At 48.5% G+C, this 18,502-nt stretch overlaps 6 protein-coding genes across 6 annotated transcripts; 3 read left to right on the top strand and 3 right to left on the bottom strand.

Annotated features, from left to right (window-relative positions):
• Window positions 1-833: 833 nt before the first annotated feature.
• On the bottom strand, window positions 834-4,148 carry B0J16DRAFT_379013 (uncharacterized protein; the record flags this gene model as incomplete). Its single annotated transcript, XM_046130964.1, has 9 exons — window positions 834-1,119; window positions 1,175-1,301; window positions 1,354-1,374; window positions 1,429-1,594; window positions 1,642-1,827; window positions 1,899-1,949; window positions 2,598-3,022; window positions 3,072-4,006; window positions 4,051-4,148. The coding sequence occupies 9 exons, from the start codon at window positions 4,146-4,148 to the stop codon at window positions 834-836; spliced, it is 2,295 nt and encodes a 764-aa protein (XP_045990203.1).
• Window positions 4,149-5,577: 1,429 nt separating this feature from the next.
• On the top strand, window positions 5,578-7,628 carry B0J16DRAFT_367630 (major facilitator superfamily domain-containing protein). Its single transcript, XM_046130145.1, has 7 exons — window positions 5,578-5,857; window positions 5,907-5,964; window positions 6,015-6,301; window positions 6,356-6,751; window positions 6,804-7,015; window positions 7,068-7,239; window positions 7,288-7,628. The coding sequence occupies exons 1-7, from the start codon at window positions 5,684-5,686 to the stop codon at window positions 7,522-7,524; spliced, it is 1,536 nt and encodes a 511-aa protein (XP_045990204.1). The 5' UTR covers window positions 5,578-5,683; the 3' UTR covers window positions 7,525-7,628.
• Window positions 7,629-8,154: 526 nt separating this feature from the next.
• B0J16DRAFT_410063 (uncharacterized protein) lies at window positions 8,155-11,004 on the top strand. Its single transcript, XM_046133123.1, has 4 exons — window positions 8,155-8,537; window positions 8,593-8,868; window positions 10,143-10,296; window positions 10,353-11,004. The coding sequence occupies exons 1-4, from the start codon at window positions 8,200-8,202 to the stop codon at window positions 10,749-10,751; spliced, it is 1,167 nt and encodes a 388-aa protein (XP_045990205.1). The 5' UTR covers window positions 8,155-8,199; the 3' UTR covers window positions 10,752-11,004.
• A 915-nt stretch (window positions 11,005-11,919) lies between these two features.
• On the bottom strand, window positions 11,920-13,331 carry B0J16DRAFT_367633 (xylanase). Its single transcript, XM_046130146.1, has 2 exons — window positions 12,892-13,331; window positions 11,920-12,844 (listed from the first exon to the last, which is right to left on the bottom strand). The coding sequence occupies exons 1-2, from the start codon at window positions 13,158-13,160 to the stop codon at window positions 12,088-12,090; spliced, it is 1,026 nt and encodes a 341-aa protein (XP_045990206.1). The 5' UTR covers window positions 13,161-13,331; the 3' UTR covers window positions 11,920-12,087.
• Window positions 13,332-14,622: 1,291 nt separating this feature from the next.
• Window positions 14,623-15,996, bottom strand: B0J16DRAFT_330612 (uncharacterized protein). Its single transcript, XM_046126487.1, has 5 exons — window positions 15,352-15,996; window positions 15,229-15,302; window positions 15,146-15,180; window positions 14,926-15,098; window positions 14,623-14,873 (listed from the first exon to the last, which is right to left on the bottom strand). The coding sequence occupies exons 1-5, from the start codon at window positions 15,942-15,944 to the stop codon at window positions 14,819-14,821; spliced, it is 930 nt and encodes a 309-aa protein (XP_045990207.1). The 5' UTR covers window positions 15,945-15,996; the 3' UTR covers window positions 14,623-14,818.
• A 123-nt stretch (window positions 15,997-16,119) lies between these two features.
• B0J16DRAFT_330614 (heterokaryon incompatibility protein-domain-containing protein) lies at window positions 16,120-18,494 on the top strand. Its single transcript, XM_046126488.1, has 2 exons — window positions 16,120-16,236; window positions 16,296-18,494. The coding sequence occupies exon 2, from the start codon at window positions 16,311-16,313 to the stop codon at window positions 18,414-18,416; it is 2,106 nt and encodes a 701-aa protein (XP_045990208.1). The 5' UTR covers window positions 16,120-16,236; window positions 16,296-16,310; the 3' UTR covers window positions 18,417-18,494.
• The last annotated feature ends 8 nt before the right edge of the window (window positions 18,495-18,502 follow it).

Below are 18,502 nucleotides of genomic sequence, written 5' to 3' on the forward strand. Positions count from 1 at the left end.
AACTTGATCAAAGCTCATGGATAAATACTGACTCATTTGCAAGTTTACCTACTCACCACTAATTTCTAGCCTATCTGGGACACAATAGGGCTCATACTATGCTCGTGGGTTGAGCCTGACCAGCTACAAGGCCGTTCATTTCCTCTGCTCGAAGCTTAAGTTTAACCCTGCTGCTATTGCTTGAATATTCGCAAACAAAGCCTAATTAGGTCAACCTTAATAGCACCTATATCTCAAACACGAGATCATGCAACTCTGGAGACAAATCATAGTGGAGTGTGCCGACATGCCAAGCGAGGCGTTCCCGGTCCGAGTCCCCGGTTCTCGTCCGATACCCATGCCATCTCTATCTTTGTGATTTCTCAAAAGGTACCTTCTACTTATAGACACCTGAATCCGCCACTATGAACCAACTGCCTGTCTTGGCCTCCGTCTCCTGAGACAAACTTAGACACGTGATAGTCCATCCCTGTACGTCCCCTGCAGGCTGCACTTCTGTGTTCCCTACCTGGCCAGTGTTATTTGTTCCTGAACGGGCCGTGCCTGATGACACCCACCCGGCGTAAATGATCATCCCCGACGGTTACTCCCTAGTCGATACTACGGTCCAGGGCGGTCGAATTCGACAACGTGGGACATACCAAGACGTTTTATACTTGTTTGAGACTGGGGTCTATGAGAGAAATGTTTCAAGTATATCAGGATTGACATATAACCGTCTTAAAGTTATCAAACAGGATATAGAACTGTGCCGCATTGCGGAGCAATCCTCCCGTCGTCGTTGTCAACTACAGTATGTTTCTTGCCTATCGATCTCGATACCATTACGACTTTTACTTTTTGCTGTAGTCGTAGAAACCCTGTCCAGTCTTGATACCCAAGTTTCCTTCATCCAGATACTTCTGCAAATATTCGCGGGGTGCGGTCGGAATATTGCCCCTCGCATCGGCATAATGCTGCTCGATATCCATTACAACGTCCAAGCCGACCAAGTCCATCTGCTCAAAAGGACCTTTGGGTGTTTTCAACACTCCCTTGAAAATACCATCAATTTCCTCTGGCGTGGCAGCACCCTCTGCGGCAGTGAGAAGCGCTTCTCTTTTGATGGCAGCCCATATCCTGGTAGGTCAGCCACACTGCATCAGTGACATCTGGAAGAGCAGCAAAGGCTTACCTATTATAGATGTATCCCATAGAGGGCTTCTTGACGTGGAAGGGTGGAAACCCGTGAGCTTTGCACTGTTCCATCATCAACTGAATATGCGAAGGATCAGTAGTTTCATGTCCCATGATTTCGATTTCTGACATCGTTAGCACGATACTTTCTTTTTTAAGTAAGACCTTAGTGCTTACGAGGTACTTCAGGTGGCCAATCTCCAGATATCGAAGTCAGTACTGGTTCGTAAGATATTCATCACCTTCGCTTACAAGAGTGAGCACTCAGGAACCGGCTCTCATTCTTCAACTCAAGACCCTTCAAAATCTCCGAACAAGAATAACTGCTAGAATTCGAGGCAATGATTGTTTCTTTCGGAGCAAGGGAATCTAGTTGCGAGATGACCTGCTGCTTGAGCTCCAGACGCTCAGGGACACACTAAAATATCAATATCTCGCCGTTACATACGCATTAGGATTATTTACCTCTACAACCAACCAAGAAGCTCCCAGAGCTTCTTGAAGAGTATCAAGCGAGTGGGTGATGATTCTCCCCCAAGAAGTATTCCCGTTGGTAGAGTTTGATCGGAACTCGTCAATCGCTTCAATGCTCGCCTGAAGCTGAGCCTCTTGGCTGTCGACTAGATGTACATCGTTGCCGGTACTCGACCACTAGAGAAACCTCGTGTCAGCTCTGAAAGATGCAGCGTGCGTGACGCGCTCTAGCTCATCGTGACACTGACCATGAAAGCAAGGCGTCTCCCTTGGGTGCCAGCTCCGAGCAGAGTGACGGCCTGTCTGTCAGTTACTGTGAGTACCATAGTTTCGACTTGTGTTCAGATTGGAGATGCAAATACCTTCAGATTGTCTTTGTTCAAGAACCTGGAGTAGGTAGTCGAATTGTGGAGAAGCCTTGGCACAAGACACCAATAGAAATGATCACATCATCATTCCGGATCCGACGTTCAATGGAGTAGCCTATGCAGACTGGCAAACAACCCCAACCCCTCTCAGCCCCAAAAGCGTTGTCGGATCCGTCACCAAAATCAGGACAACCGCTAGCCGTGAGCGCAGTTATGAGGTAGGTGGCTAACGCTAAGGCAATTGGGACGGTTTCCGCATTGCGGAAATAACCCCTTCTGAGACATTAAAAATGTCACCGGAACATCATAAGCGATAAAAATAACGAATGGATTAAGGGCATGCTGACCAATCTTATTATTCTAGAGTTCCGAGGCCGAGGTTTCGGCAGACTCTCGGGTTCAACCCCTGAGCCAGAGGTAATGAAGCAAATTCAGACTTCATACGTTCAGACATCGGCTGACTCGTCTGCAGGCGAGGACATTCCTTTTGTCACCCACTTGGCAGGTCAGAATCAAGCCAATTCCTTAGATCGTAGCCGGTAATCCAGACTATGGTATCTGGTGCACTGGTGCTATTACGTCCGAAACACCCGAGAGCTTCACTATCGCGGCTTGAACAGACTTCGAGCTCTGCGGCAAGTGTTTCAACGTATCCTCCAATGTCGATAGTAGACTCTGATGTGTATCTTCCGTGATCTTGCTCAACCCGAAATCGCGATCAATAGCCTTCCGTAATAGCTGTATTCCTACAACTGCGTGATGCGGATATGGATCAATAGAAACGATGGGTACTGTAAATGCTGTTTTGCTTCCCTCAAGCGAAATATCGTGGGGCCGCTTCAGTGTGAAAGTATTGTGAAGTCCAAAGGCTAGTGTGTTCATGATTGTGTTTTCGGCGTCGATGCTTATATCTGTAATGTCTGGGAGTAAGTCCTGACGATCGGTGGCCTCTATCATATCGACTAGCATCAATATGCTGAGATGGTAGTGAAGCATAAGAGAAACTACAGCATCAGTTAATACCATCTTTCTTTGAAATTATCTCGTACTTACACCACCGAAGCTTGGTTTGCTGGCCAAGAAAGGGCATTCTCTTGTGGCATTCATCCAAAGGCGGGCGAAAAATGATGCCAAACTGCTTGATGGAATCCACCACAGCGAAAAAGGCTTTCCGTACTTCAGGCTCTTCGTGGCCATCACGTAGCGCTTCTTTGAATATCGCGGTTAGCTTCCAGCCGAGAAGCTTCCAGCAGGCACCGGCAGCGATAATTTGGTTTGCCTTCTCATCTGTCATATTTGAGCTTGCCTGCTTCCACTGTCGGGCATTTTCGTCAAACATCTTTGCGCAAGTTCTGACTAGACGCCAAGGGAGTTCAGACTCAAAGCCGAATAGGCCCGATGATAGCAAAGGGCGGCAGTTGAGAGTCAAGGAAGCTGAGGTATCGAAAGTCAGTGCTGCCCAGTATACAGTACTTTCGGCATTGATGAAACCCGAAGACTCGATCGATTCAGGCGTTGTGACGATCGTCTCTGATCCTAGAGAAGGAGAGACTTTGGAACCGCTAAACTGAAGATTCTTTTGGCGAGCTCGTAAGGTCTGGACCTGCTGCAACGCTGCATGAACACACGCCTGGCCAGATATGCCATCTGCCTCTTCATCCTCGGAAATCCCTTCGGGTATTGGTGTCAAGGCGAAGAGAAATAGCGACAGCATCGATCGATAGCATGGTCTATTAATGACGCGTAACATGTCTCTTCTTGCATATCTCCAAAGTCTCTGTACAAGATTACAGTGATCTTCGTCGGTCTCCAGAGACGTCACAGGGAGCCAGCGCGCGGCGAAGGAAGAGATAGTGCTCTGGAGAGACTGTTCGGCTTGTTCACTTCTGCGAACGAGTTGACTGTTTCCAGAATCTACTATACACCCGTCTAGGTGACGACAGAGATCAGATATGCTGACATATCTTTCGGCTCGGGTATCGCCAAATCTATAGGTATAAGCTTGGCTTTAGAAGATTTGGGTGTGACTTACAGAAATGGACAACTGTATTTACCCATCCAAGAGCCAAATACTGCCTCAAACCCTTCCCTGTATATTGTTTCGAGCCACTTTGCATCCGCTTCATTCATTGTGACACTGTCAATCGAGCTTCTAGTGACTGTGTACCATGGCTGCGACACCGACTCTGAAACTACTGACGGAGCTGAGCTACTGTCACCATCGCCGTCCGCTCTTGGAGAACGCGCTTGGTAAACATCCAGACCTTCAGAGGCATCCGCGGTCCGGCCCCCGTGCGTCGCCGATGTTTCGCTTGCCGGTCGTGATACAGTCCTCCTGCGAGGCTTCCTCCTTACGCCCGAAGCAGTGTTCGTTTTGGCATTTTGAAGCCACTATAAAGATACCCAATCAGCTATCGAAAAGACATTCAAGATCCCTTCATACCTGAAAGGTACATGCTTTATTTCGGTTCCGACATCGTGTACACTGTGGAGAAGAGTCTCCCTCTGCATTGTTGGCGTTGCTTTGGGCATCACACGCTACACGTGATCGGCGGCACTCGTCGCAGCTGGAAAACTGGGTGCGGCGCGTAACGAGGCGGGTCGGCATGATTGTCTCGCTAGAGTCCCGTTTCGTTCATCTCGGACGGTAATAAGAGTGGTACGAGATGGAAGCTTTTCGGATCCGGGAGTTGTTGACGAGAGATTCCACTTTGGAGGAAAGAACAAGGAACTGGCATGGGATGCGGGGTAGCTCCGGTTCTAGCGGGTGCCATCGCCAAGTTCAGTGAATCTGGGGTAGCGTCACTGGAGTTAGTGGACTGGGTTAGGGATGCGATCGTCACCCACCTTCACCTGACGAACTTGGAGACAACAAACGAGCAAATAATGAGCGATACCATTTAAACGGTAGCTTAAGGTTACGGGAAATGGTAACCTTGAATGTTGCCTTGCGTCAAGCTGTTAACGGGCGCCGCCACTGGATTAGTTGAACCCAATCGACTGGAAAGAAGAAAAGCCATGTGCTGGCAGGGATCATCGGAACCGTCTGTTGAGATGACGCCTACTTCGAAGGGGGCGTAAAAGCTTGACTTTGTGAGCAAAGGGGACGATATAACTTCGTCGCCTGTGGTAGTCTAGGTAGACGATTTCTTTTTGTATGTTCTATGCCTCAGATGGAAGCTCTGACCTTCGTAAACGAATGCCAGCCCAATGAACTCAACAAGAACCATCGTGAAGGAAGCATGACTCAATTGAGAGACGGCATCGGATCCGATCCCTGCCATGCTGTGGATCTATCATCAGCATCTTCGCAGTCTCAATTTCTTAATCCAGATAAGCGTTCACTAGATATCACTTTTGTTCCATCCCACAGCAATTTCTGACCAATTCCGCCCCTCCCTTGTCGCAACATCGTCCGCTCCGTCTGCGTCTGCCGGTTCCTCCGCCCACAAGCCTCTTACGACTGTGACACGCCTACAATCTAGGGCCGATTCTACTTTAGACCAGAGATCTACAATACCAGCTGCTTGATTTTGCGGGGAAAACATGGGGAAAGACATGGGGGTTCCTTGACGTACTTAAGGACGTTGATCGTCCACGTTTTTGGCGTTCAGATCAAGCTCCCAGCAATTCTTTTTGGTGTTAACTATTCAAGAGATCCAGTCATGGCACCTTCTTCTACTCCACCGAATGAAAAGGCAGAGGTCTTCCAAGCAGAGACAGCGCCTAATCATGGCCACATTAAAGGACAGGTTGGGCGCATCGGCGCTATGGCAACCGCGCCTGGCACGACACTCGAGTCTTTTTCCCATCTTGACGAGAAGAAGATTCTACGCAAGGTAAATCCAATGCTCTACTGGGGCGCTGCTTTAGCTAATGCTTGTTAAGATGGACTTGCGCTTGATTCCCATGCTTGCACTACTCTATCTTCTCTCGTTCCTCGACCGTACGTTACCACCAATCTGATCCCAGAACCCACGCTGACCTCGTTGTTAGGAGGTAATATCGGAAACGCAAAGATCGAAGGCCTTCAAGAGGATCTCGAGATGAGTCCTGACCAATACAACTGGTGTCTCACTGTTTTCTTCTTCACGTACGCCGCCTTCGAAGTCCCCTCCAACCTGCTCCTCAAAAAGCTCCGTCCAAGCATTTGGCTTCCTACAATCATGGTAGCATGGGGTATTGTGATGACCTTGATGGGTATTGTTCAGAACTATACTGGTCTTCTCATCGCTCGTGTTTTCCTGGGTGTTACCGAGGCTGGTTTATTCCCTGGCGTCGCGGTAAGTCCACAGAACTCTGACCTTCAGTATGTAAACTAATAACAGTATCAATAGTATTACCTGACAATGTGGTACTGCCGACATGAAATCCAATTCCGACAGGCCCTTTTCTTTTCCGCCGCTTCTATTGCCGGCGCCTTCAGTGGTCTACTTGCATTCGCCATTGGAAAGATGGACGGTGTCGGTGGACTTGAAGGATGGCGCTGGATCTTCATTCTTGAGGGTATTGTCACTGTTCTCGTTGCTGTCTTTGCCTTCTGGGCTCTTTACGACTTCCCTGAGACAGCAGGGTTTTTGACTGAGGAAGAGCGAGCTTTTGTCGTCTTCCGACTCAAGTACCAGGGCCAAAGCCAGTCTCGTGTTGCCCAGACCGATGAGTTCAAATGGACTTATGTCTGGGACGCGTTCAAAGACTGGCAGATTTGGGTCAACATTTTTGTCTACTGGGGGGTGAGTTAAACCATGCATACGTCTTTTGTGAACGATACTAATAAGCCAACAGATTGTTTGTCCTCTCTACGGAATCAGTCTCTTCTTGCCGACCATTATTCGAAATCTTGGCTACAGTTCAAGTACCGCTCAACTGATGACTGTACCTATATACATCACTGCAGCTATCCTGGCTGTAATTGTTGCATGGACATCAGATCGGGTTGGAAAGAGGAGTCCTTTCATCGTAGTATTCCTCTGCATCATGATCGTCGGTTTCTCAATGCAAGTCCCTGAAGCTGCTTTTCCTAATAAATTCACGCTAACAATGAGACAGGTGCATTTCCACCACCAATCCAAAGGTCGTGTATGGCGGCGTTTTCATTGCGGCTTGCGCTATTTACCCAGCATTCCCTGGAGTCATCACATGGTTGGCCAACAATCTGTCCGGAAGCTACAAGCGAAGTGTTGGTATGGCCATTCAAATCGGTGTTGGAAACCTTGGCGGCGTAAGTACTCTTAGTCAGCTGGATTGTTACTCTTACTGACAGACTTAGGCTATGGCATCGAACTTCTATCGACAAAAGGACGGTCCTCGCTACATCCTGGGCCATGCCTTGGAACTTGGATTTATCAGCGGAGGTATTATTGCAGCTCTTATCTTGATCTTTGGATATAGCCGTATCAACAAGAGTCGCGAGAGAAGGATGGCGGCTGGCGAGCACGAGACAATATCCGAAGAAGAGCTTTCGGCCAAGGGAGACAAGGCTGTGACCTGGAGATATATGCACTAGGAGTCCATATATGTCCTATTTTAAATCTGTTTAGGAGCAGGTCGGACAGATTATAAGGACAAACGTCCATGATATTTCAGCGTGCACCAGTCCATTATTGGTTAATGAAAGTCTATCATGCCCTATTTCATGGTAAAAATTGCATCTCTTGGCGGCATTTGTGAATATGCTACTAATAGCCTAAGAAGCGAGATAATCCGCATAACTTAGGCAGTTTTAGGTCATGTTTGATCCTCAGCCAGGCGATGTCTGATCAAGTATCATCATGTCAGAGATAAAAAGTCTGTTCCTCCTCTGCTGCGATTGAACTCTCTTGCCCTCCCCCCTCGTTCAATGATGGGCCAGCATCTCCACTTGAAATTTGACCTCTCCAGGCAGGTCAAAGGTCGACTCATCCCAGTTGAAGTCGCCCACAGTCACTGAACTCTAACTATCGCCACTACAGTGACTCACGCGCACGCGCACAAAAGGCTGTTGCACCTTGCATTAGCCCTCCCTTCCTTCTTCGTAACACTACCCCGACCGGCAAGAGCAGTAAGTCAGTTGACTCCCATCACTCCACATCGCTCCGCTTCATAGCGATATAAATCCCGTTCAAGCGCTGCATCATCACACCGATCGAGGTGATCCCCCCCATCCAACAAGGATATTCAGCTGTATACTAAGTCACCCATTATGGCATCCTCCTGGAAATCATTGCCTCCAGAGATTCGTCTCTTAGTTCTAGAATATATCATCCCTCGATATGGACTCGAAGAAACCACCATCGTCCGCGGGTTCCCTCCAGCATCTCTACTAGCCACTGTGTGCAAAGAGTGGCAAGGCTTTTTCGAGAAAGAAACCTTTTTAAAAATGGATCTAGAAGCGACTGATTTGTATACCTTTTCCAGAACAATTCTGGGAGAGAACGTTATCAGGTTGAATTATATGACTCGTGTGGTATTGACTATCAAGCTTGCAACATACACCTGGCTTATCACAGGCGAACCAGAGAGTGCAACGACTGTTACCCAGTAAGAGACACCATTTTCCTCCCGGCTTGAGACACGGCTAACACCTTGGGCACAGCAACAACGAGACCTTTACGCAAGCTATGGAGGTTCTCCTCAAGACACTATCTTCTTGGGAGGGCTCGTTGGAGATTCGCTGCCACTGTCCCAGTACTGGATATTCCCTCCACGCAGGAGAACAAATATCGGGGCTCTTGGCCAAGACCGGCCATGACTTTACTCAGTGCTTCCTCCCATATGACAAATCTATCAATTGGTTTTGGGTTTTCGCTGAATTGACGGGAGGAGATAGGCACCAGGACTCCAAGCTTGAGAACCTAGCTTTCAGGACAAGGTAACTTGGCCACAGATCGAACCAGGAGGCAGTGGCAGCATGTTTGTGCTACATCGGTGACGCAGCAAGACATTTAGCTGCACTGCGGACTGTGGAACTATGGGATGCTGGCGATGGATTCGGATGTTTATTCCGATGCACCAAAAATCACTCCAGAATTACAATCACATGGCGATGCATCGACGAACGGTTCACTTTGGAGGAGAAAGTGATAGAATAATGAGCTAAACTGGCCCCAGATCACCAACTCAAAGTTCGACGAATTCCGCTGACGAAGAACGTGGAGTTGAACAAAAGGTTCAAGCTCTCAACTATCCTACCAGCCCTATCTGACCCTACTTACGAAGCCGATACAGTGAAAATGAAGGTCCAATACCGACATTGAGTCTCAAGTATGTTACTTCTGCAAGGCTTGGTCTAGATGGTCAGAAGGAGTTCGTATGGAGCCAAGTTAGTGTACTTCATACGTTAGTTTTACAAGTGTATGGACATTCACATTCATATTTTGATTGCCCTCTGATGCTTGAAATGGCCGGTTTACACAACAAGTTAAAACGATATGGCACGGGCAACGGGTTCCTCCTAATAGGCACTATTTACTTGAATTCCAGAGCAGCAGTAGAAATAGTGTAACATCTATACCTACACTCGGGGTATCAATAGAGTTAGCCCTCAAAGCCTAAGAGATGAAAGAATTTAGTCACTTTATGTTAGCTTAGACAAGCACTTATACCACTTTGCTATAGTGTCCTAAGCTTTAGGCAGAGAACAGTTCTACTGTTACCTATCTGCCTAGGTATGCCGTGGCGTAGGACATAACAAACATGCAATATATCCACATCTTTGTTGGCAGTGTTTGCCAGTGCCTGACAGCCGTCAGTCGAACTTGAATTTGCCTGAACAATATCAGCTACGCGTCACGCGTTAGGGCTCCCACATCTAGGTGATTTTAATTTCTCCTGTTTACTTTTCTCTGCCTTCGCCTTCCTCGTCTGCATATTCATCGCACAACATCACGTCACATCTGCATCTGCATCTGCATCGCACAAGTTAACCACAACGCAACCACACGATACCTCTTTACTCTAACGTAAAGAGACGAGCAAGAAGAAGACGAAAAAGACGACGACGACGACATCTCTGACTAGGAAAGGTATGTTTTCATCTCCTCATTCAGATACCCTTCACGGTTGAGGGCAGTTCCCTGAATTGCCCTCAAACTCTCTGGGTTCACAACCACTAACATTCCATTCACCCTAGATGTCTTACCACAGCGCACAGATCGGCACCCTCATCGGTGAGACCATTGCCGCACTCCATCGGGAGGGACGCCTTGGTGGCGGTCGCCGAGGTGGAGGTGGTCGCCGAGGTGGCCGCGGAGGTGGTGGCCGTGGCGGTATTCGGAAGGGTCCCAAACGCTGCTTTCATGTAGGTTCTCTCCTGACATCTCCACAGCTTATAAACTGATACTTACTTATCTATAGTGCGGCTCAGAGGAGCATCTTGTGAAAGACTGTCCTCGCAAGGCCAGACGAGTCGCTCAGGAAGCGCAACAGGAGGCCTCTCCTCCTCGAGAGACTCCTCCTGCTCCTGTTGAGCGCCCTGCCCTCCCTTTTCCTCCTCCTCCTCCTCCTCCTTCTGACCGCCCTTCTCCCTGCCCGGCGGCAACACAGTCCCCGGTGCAGGAGACTATTGACGTCCGTGTAGGAATTATCCTGCCTCCACATGGGCCTCAGTTTGCCCCCCCTCCCGCTCCGGAACCGCAAACCGGTAGACCTCCCGCGCGCCTGGGACGTACCGTTGAATGGTCTGAGCTATTCAACCGATGGTTTTACGTCCATTTCCTTGACGGCAGTGTTGAGTGGTATGAGGAGCAGCGATAGGTTGGGGTGGAATGATTGTGGTAAGGCTGTGTTGTTCGTCTTGTTACTCTTGCTGTGTGCTCCTGCTTTCTTTCCTTTGCTTTTTCCTTTCTTTTTTTGGTCAGGATCGCAGGCCCAATGGACTGCTCTTTACTTATCTCGCTAGTCTCTTTCAGTGTTGAGATGTCACGGAAGAGGGACATATCTCTACAACCTTGGCGCGAGAAACATACCGCCATGGGTTGAGAAGCATGACACCTTGGCGCGAGAAACATACCGCCTTGATGTAAAAGGGAACATACCACCTTGACGCGGGAAACATACCGTCTTGGTGCGAGGGGAACATACCACCTTGGCGCGGGAAACATACCGTCTTGGTGCGAGGGGAACATACCACCTTGGCGCGGGAAACATACCGTCTTGGTGCGAGGGGAACATACCACCTTGGCGCGGGAAACATACCGCCTTGGTGCGAGGGGAACATACCACCTTGGCGCGGGAAACATACCGCCTTGGTGCGAGGGGAACATACCACCTTGGCGCGGGAAACATACCGTCTTGGTGCGAGGGGAACATACCACCTTGGCGCGGGAAACATACCGCCTTGGTGCGAGGGGAGGGACTAGAACGATAGGCTGGCACCTTCACGTGGTGTTCTAGGTCAGTAGCTAGGGATTTCTAACGATCCTTAGTGAAGCTAAGACCAGCCTCATAGATAATTATATAGTCATGGAATACTATGAGAATAGGCCTTCTTGAGTGCCACATATTACCTATTTGATGAAAAGTATTGCATCTGCAGTGTTGTACCGTCCTATTTAACGCTGTGAAGTCTGAACTGAACACGGTCTGAGTAGTCGGTGGAGAAGGACAAGAACAGAAAACAAATCCTCCGAGAAGTACTACCAATGTCACTGGAGGATACTGTCCAGATTGATTGAAGGAGTGTAGTTCTGAGCATCACATGCCAGCAGGCCAAGACGAGCTAGGATGGATCACAAAGTGCTTGCAGATCCAAGTCTGGGCGAAACAAAGAATGGGGTCAGGAAGATAACTAGAAGCAACAGCAGACAGAGACCGCCGAGATCTGAGATCCGAAGACCTTAACGTTGAAGTATCCCCATATGTCAAAACATGCAACATGGATTTAATCACTTAAGTCACTTGGAACATGGAGACAATTCTGAGTGGTCGCAGTAATCTGCAAGCAAGTATTTCATATATACACGAAATAAATACGGATCCTTTCACTTCTGTACAAAAGGTACAAGAAGCTGTTTGATGCCCATCATCCAACACTAGCCAAACTTTCGATCGCCTTGAAAGATGTCCTGGTTCAGGTTCCTAGCTTTCCACCTTACTTGCGCTGGCAAGACTCGCCGGCCTCCTGCTGCTGAGGCTGGAAACCACCCTGCTGTCCGGGGTTACCGCCCTGCTGCTGACCAGGGTTTCCGAAGGCAGGCTGCTGCTGGCCGTTACCCTGTCCTTGACCCTGGTCCTGACCGTTACCCTGACCAGCACCGGGCTGCTGCTGACCATTTCCGGCATCAGGCTGTCCCTGACCGTTACCAGCATCGGGGGCTTGGCCGTTACCAGCACCAGAGTCACCACCGTTGCCGGCACCGGGCTGAGCATCACCGCCGTTACCGGCGCCAGTGTCGGGCTCAGTAGTGTTGCCACCAGTAGAGGCACCACCACCTGAAGAAGCACCGCCCTCAGAGACGGTCATGTGGGAAGATCCGCTGCTGAAGTAACCCTCAGTGGCGAGAATCTGGTAGTCGTGGGTACCGAGCTTCATGCCGTTCTTCTCCCAAGCCTCGAAGTGAGCACCGACATCGATGCTACCGGTGGATCGGTGATCCTTGCGGACGGACCAGTACTGCTCAAAGGTCTGAGTGCCGTCGATAGAGGGGGCGTTGGTACGGGTCTGGGTGAAGATGTCGTAGGTGCTGCCGTCAACCTCGACGGTGCCCTTCTTCTGAGCACCAGTGGAGGGGTCGTAGTCACCGAACTGCTCGACGATGTAGTACTCGATCAGAGGGTTCTTGGTCCATCCGTAGACGGAGAGGTAGCTGTTGCCGTTGGGCTTGTACTCTCCCTCGTAAGAGATGGTTCTGTAAATGTTAGTATAGTGTTATGATCACTTGGAAGAGGTACTTACCGAGCCTTTCCGGGGCTCCAACCCTTTCCACCGACGACGTTACCACCAGTCTGCCAAGACATGGTGTAAGAACCGCCGGGGCCGTTCTCGTAAGTGGCCTCGGCGCCACCATCAGACCACCAAGAGTAGTAGAAGCCATCGTGAGTACCGGAGCTGTTGGGAGTACCGCCTCGCTTGGCAAGCTTGGAGAAAAGGCCTTCGGGAGAGGGCGCGGCGATAGAACCAGCTACGAGCGACAGCCCAAAGACGAAGGAAGTAATTTGAACCATTTTGTCAAAAAATGAAGTGATTCCAGATCAGAGTTGAAAGAGAAAAGAATGTATAAGATTGAATAGAAAGCGAGTGATGGTGAGCTGAAAGGATGATTTGGACCAAGAAGCGGAAGAAGAACGTAAAATATATAGTCAGATGAAGTCTGTAGACGATAAAGTAAAAGTCCCTTGTTTCATGTGGTTGCTGAGGCTGAAACGACCATCACGTATTGTTTACCAGGATGCGGGCCGGACTTCCGATCGTCCCATGGCCTAAGCTTTTGATGAAGGAGGATCGACTCGATAGTTTTTCCGTCCGCTTATCGACCGACTTGGCGATATCTTCATGTTTATGAAACAGGGCGTTCAATGCGTTAATGCCGGGTGGACAATCAACGTGGAGCGATTGTGGGACGAGGAACCCGATATGCCAAGACGATATTATGCCGTTCTTCAGCCTCATGATGATATATTCTCGGCTAAATGTGACTGACAGATCTTGCGTAGTATTTTTGACCTTGGCATTGCTTGATTTTGAATGCCATGACACCACTTGTGAGACTTGGATGTCGGAATATTTTGGATATTATGATTGGGAATCTCATGTTTGGTGTTTTAAATGCGTCTCTTCTCTTGGAACGAAACAGTAGTTTACAAACATTAATTGTAACAATAATCACTTAGTTTCCTGTCAAACTCATTTTCGTTCTCTTCTTCTTTTTCGTCACCGGCGACCCATAATTAATTTCGATTGAAACAAGTGTAACCGTTTTGGTGTAGATTATCGGTACTTTTACCCATCTTGGCACTCGCTCGACTAGAACCTCTCTTCAATTTGAAACATGCGAAAAAGCCAGGACCAGGTGTCAAAGTTGAATCGTTTCAGGTACCATAATAACCGGAAATCAGGCTGTTCTCGGTGACGATGTTGATTGACATTCGGAACTTTGAGCTGTGATGCGATTGGATGATTTATGGTATTTTATAAATATCCTTGGGATTAATAGCTCATCGGGGATTATTTTTGACAGTTACTTGGCAGAGATCAACAGTCGGGTAACTACTCGGCACTGCACTCTGTAGGTGTCGGGCAATCTCAACGCGCTCTCAGGATGTGATGGCACAAGGTCATTCCCCCGCAGACACTCAGTTCACCAAGGATCAATACAATATTCACGAATTAATCTAGATATATTAAAACCCCAACGTAAAATGATCCTAACGGAGGATAAGCTTTGCCATTTAGCCTAAGGTCATCAACAGGCGGAAGCTTCCGTGATATCGCCGGACTCCAGGATATCAAAGCTTGGGCTTCGACCAACAGTTGGTCTTTGCACGACAGACTACAGCCGAACTGTAACAAACTATTGCTCACAACCTGAAATCTGCCGACGCTTCATCTCGGAGGAGGCCTGAGCGATTGATGGACCATGAGTTTGTTTATAGATCAGATAAGTCAAGGATTGTCTATTATGACTCGTGCTTTTTGAAGTATCACGACAAGCTTGGCTGAGTTCATTCTCCTGACCAATATGTTGGATTTCCAAGATCTGTATGACATTCTCTATTCTAATCATTGCGCAATGAACATGCATCTATCTCTTTCCAAGTTCTTCATTGCGTTAACCTGTTTGATTTCTTCTCGATTCGAATTTGTTGCCTTTGCGATGACGACTTTATGTCGTTCCGTTCGTCTGGTTCGGGGGTTTCTCTCCAACGTACAACAATACCCTATAGCCATCAGTTAAAGCTCCATTAAAAGATCACCCGAGCAGAAACTTACCAAGAAATCCTCCAATAAGACTTTCCATTCAACCTCTTACACATCCCCCTACTTCCATCATTGTCAGGCGCAACATCAGCACAGCACCAACCATCGTCCGCAAACTCGAGTGACCTTTCGCGAAATAGCTTCGCAGCGAGTACCTTGGCCAGCCCACGTCGTCGATACGGTTCCTATACATAATCAGTTGTCGTCTTGTCGCTGTAGAAGGTATACTTACTTCGCAGTGAAGACTGACCAGCGAACCGTCGAAGCCTAGACCCGTTAGAATCGACCCACATTCTCAACCCTTAGCGCTCATACCTAAGAATGCCCAGGATATAGGAGTCCCGTCTTCGAGTTTGATTACCAAACTTGGCATGCGACTCAACACCTCTCTGTGCAAACCTATCAGCGAGGCACATACCACAAGGTGTTAGAACTTACACTGTCCTAGGGATATCTGTCCGCGAGACGACCACCCGACAATCATCCTCGGTCGCTGTCGCCCAGTGCATGCCCTTGGGTAGCTCTACTTCATCTTTAGGCAAATCTTCGTACTTGAACAGCCACTTGTCGTATGCTCCAGTCTCTCTTGGCTCAACTCGACCAGACTTGCAAAGAAGCTCGCGGACAGAATCGTGAATTGTCCCTAGTAGAACAGCATCACCGTATGCAAGCTCTTGACCATACTCCTTTGCTATTGCTATGCTTTCTTGGACGATCCTACCAAGTTGTTGCTCATAAATAGTCGAATCCTTTATTGTAGCATCCGGATGTTCGTAGCTAGAGTAGACCCATGCTTGCGTATCAGGTCCCCCGGCGATATCGACGTACATTGCCGTGAATGCCTCTGGATATTTCGAGTCACTAATCTCGGAATCTGCGGCCAAGATAACTTTTGCAGTTTGTCGTAATCCTCCCTCCAGTTGGGCGAATTGTAGTCGACGAAGGAGGGGTAACGAGTAGGGTAGCTCGCGGCTCAGCAGCGTCAGTAATTCAGTCGGAACGGTCGGGTAAACCGTGACGAAATTAGCCATTTTGATTTCTGTCCTGGATTTGTTGGAAAGTCGAATTAGAGGTAAATTGAGAGGTTTAGACAATGACATCAAGATTGGAGTCCGAAGACCGGAGAAATGATTCACGTGGGCTAAATATCGGTTATCTAATCGATGGTACGCGGACCAAGTAGCCTACGGCAACCTTCTCTTTCTACTGTCATGCCGTAACAACTTGGTCTTCAACCTGTTAAAAGCATCGACTGTCTATATCTGTGTTTTCGTGTGGTTTTGCCAACCCTACCCCGCCCAACATGCTGGAAAAATAATCCGGGTAATGATCGCTGGCATTGCAACCTACCATTCTACCGACACCTGTCTGACCATTGCTAGCCAACAGTTGTCACGATGGCACCGGATGTGGTTGCTGATGATGGAACAGCTGAGACAGAACATACCTACAAGGATGAGTCGAAGAAGCGTTTCCAATATCCCGTTCTTTTACCTTCAGACATTCGCATACTCGAACTAAACCCTGGAAAACATGGCGACCCTCTCACTGGTACCATCTTGCACCGGACATTGTTGCCCGACGAAGACGAGATACCTTACTATAATGCTATATCTTACTTCTGGGGCGACCAGTCCGAACCAGATTCTATCACGCTGGCGCAGGAGCATCATATTCGAAGAGGTGGCTCACTTCAGAGTCAGACTCCCGCCATGGGACAGCTAGCAATTGGCAAGAACCTAGCCGCAGCCTTGAGAGCTCTTCGAGATCATCAAAAGAAGCGGAATCTTTGGTGTGACTCCATCTGTATCAACCAGAGCGACCTTCACGACCGCGCGACCCAAGTTCAGATGATACATCATATATATCACTGCGCTGCAAGTGTAGTAATGTGGCTGGGACCAGAAACCTCCTGGAGTGTTCTAGCCATGGATACCCTACGATCATGTGCCGACTTGGTCGAATCGGTCACGATGAACCATAGTATCCGCAGAGAGATCTTTGCCTTCAAAGATCCAGCAAACCATGGAGTCTTGGCCAGAGATGGTCTCCCACTAACAGTGAACCAGCGACAAGCCATCGAGAAAGTGTTGGCATTGGACTGGCATAGACGTCTGTGGACTCACCAGGAGGCTGTGTTGGCGAACAAGCTGACAAGTGTGGTGATGCTAGGATATGAGGAGATATCTTGGAAAGACTTCCGCCATGCAGTCAGCCTTATTTGTTTCTTGATGCCCTCGCCGCGCGATGCTGTCGATGATATTGTTGCATACAATAATAACGCAGAAATTGTTGGAGGCAGGATATTAGCTTGCGCAGACGACGAACAAAAAAGCGACTATTGGCTTGGAGCCCTTACCGTTACAGGATACATGGAATGCTCTGATGATCGGGATAGGATATACGCGTTACGCGGCTTAGTCGAGCCAGATGTTGCTAAATCGATCGAGGTAGACTATACCAGATCCTTGAAAGAGATCTTCACCTCAGTTTGCCTTGATGAAATCACAAGACAGCGGGATCTCGATTTTATGACGCTCTGCAATGCAGCTACAAGCCCAAGCTGGGTGGCGGATCTGGAAAGATCATGGGGAAACCTTGTTCTGGATTCAAATGCAGCAGGGAATTCGGCACCTGCAGTGAGTCTTATCGAGCCACATGTGTTGGAGGTGACGGGAGTCGCATGCGATGAGATTCTCACAGAACCACAACCACATCGTTGCAAAGCATTAGTTGAAACGGCTGCTGAGTTTCGTCAGAAAACTCTTTATACCCTTTTAGCTTTGGTTAATGAAGAGTCACTCCAGGATGACACGGTTCTCGACCAGTTGATTATGATGCTCACTTGGGGGAGTGTGAGGGATTACAGCACAGAGAAGCTTCACCCGCCTCAAGCCCACTCACTTCGAAGTCTAGAAGGCTGGAGAGGAAAGATACGTAAATGGTTACGTAAATGGTTAATGGGCGATGTGGACGATACACAGGATCCTTTGGAGACCGACGATGGATACATAAAGTCTTTGCCCATAGGGACTTCGGCATATGGTTGTGTAAAGACCAGACGTGGAGACTTCATTCGTGTCCCAATGCATACGCGCAAGGGAGATATAGTCGCTGCATTTCTCGGTCTGACCACATCGATTATTTTACGGCCTCAAGCTACAGATGACTCTTACCTTGTTATAGGCGCAGGCTACCATCCTGGCTTCTCGGCAGCTCAAGCATTTCTTGGCGGCGACTTCCACGGATGGGATAGGCTATGGAACAGGGAATTTATGATGTATGGTTTCTACAAAGAAGGGCATCCTATTCGCTACACAGACCCTCGTCTGGACGGTGTTCCATTCACTGACGGATTTGTGGAGGTCATACTTGATGGAGCGCAAAGTGGCATGCCTGTCTGGGCTAGAGATGGGCATGGCTTTTCAATGAAAGATCCTAGGATATCAGAGGCAGCATTGAGGGAGAGGGACGTTCGGTTGCAGAAGTTCCGGCTTATATAACTAGTCAAATAGATATAACAACTCTAACAAACTTGAATATGGCCTTCATGGAACTATATGAGTTGCATTGAAAAGGAGCCTTGAAT

This window comes from Fusarium flagelliforme (genome assembly GCF_020744385.1).
Source record: "Fusarium flagelliforme strain FIESC 12 MPI-CAGE-AA-0113 chromosome Unknown B0J16scaffold_1, whole genome shotgun sequence".
Classification (NCBI taxonomy): Eukaryota; Fungi; Ascomycota; class Sordariomycetes; order Hypocreales; family Nectriaceae; genus Fusarium; species Fusarium flagelliforme.

What these genes read in the sequence shown, in the direction of transcription:
- B0J16DRAFT_367630 (XM_046130145.1), top strand. Translation starts at nt 5,684, where the DNA reads ATGGCACCTTCTTCTACTCCACCGAATGAAAAGGCAGAGGTCTTCCAA. An exon ending in AGAAGAAGATTCTACGCAAG is followed by an intron (nt 5,858 to 5,906) that starts GTAAATCCAATG and finishes ATGCTTGTTAAG; the next exon opens with ATGGACTTGCGCTTGATTCC. An exon ending in GTTTATTCCCTGGCGTCGCG is followed by an intron (nt 6,302 to 6,355) that starts GTAAGTCCACAG and finishes CAGTATCAATAG; the next exon opens with TATTACCTGACAATGTGGTA.
- B0J16DRAFT_330612 (XM_046126487.1), bottom strand. Translation starts at nt 15,944, where the DNA reads ATGGCTAATTTCGTCACGGTTTACCCGACCGTTCCGACTGAATTACTG. An exon ending in TATATCCTGGGCATTCTTAG is followed by an intron (nt 15,181 to 15,228) that starts GTATGAGCGCTA and finishes TAACGGGTCTAG; the next exon opens with GCTTCGACGGTTCGCTGGTC. An exon ending in TCTTATTGGAGGATTTCTTG is followed by an intron (nt 14,874 to 14,925) that starts GTAAGTTTCTGC and finishes TGATGGCTATAG; the next exon opens with GGTATTGTTGTACGTTGGAG.
- B0J16DRAFT_330614 (XM_046126488.1), top strand. Translation starts at nt 16,311, where the DNA reads ATGGCACCGGATGTGGTTGCTGATGATGGAACAGCTGAGACAGAACAT.
- B0J16DRAFT_367633 (XM_046130146.1), bottom strand. Translation starts at nt 13,160, where the DNA reads ATGGTTCAAATTACTTCCTTCGTCTTTGGGCTGTCGCTCGTAGCTGGT. An exon ending in TGGAGCCCCGGAAAGGCTCG is followed by an intron (nt 12,845 to 12,891) that starts GTAAGTACCTCT and finishes TAACATTTACAG; the next exon opens with AACCATCTCTTACGAGGGAG.
- B0J16DRAFT_410063 (XM_046133123.1), top strand. Translation starts at nt 8,200, where the DNA reads ATGGCATCCTCCTGGAAATCATTGCCTCCAGAGATTCGTCTCTTAGTT. An exon ending in AACCTAGCTTTCAGGACAAG is followed by an intron (nt 8,869 to 10,142) that starts GTAACTTGGCCA and finishes GTCTTACCACAG; the next exon opens with CGCACAGATCGGCACCCTCA. An exon ending in GTCCCAAACGCTGCTTTCAT is followed by an intron (nt 10,297 to 10,352) that starts GTAGGTTCTCTC and finishes ACTTATCTATAG; the next exon opens with TGCGGCTCAGAGGAGCATCT.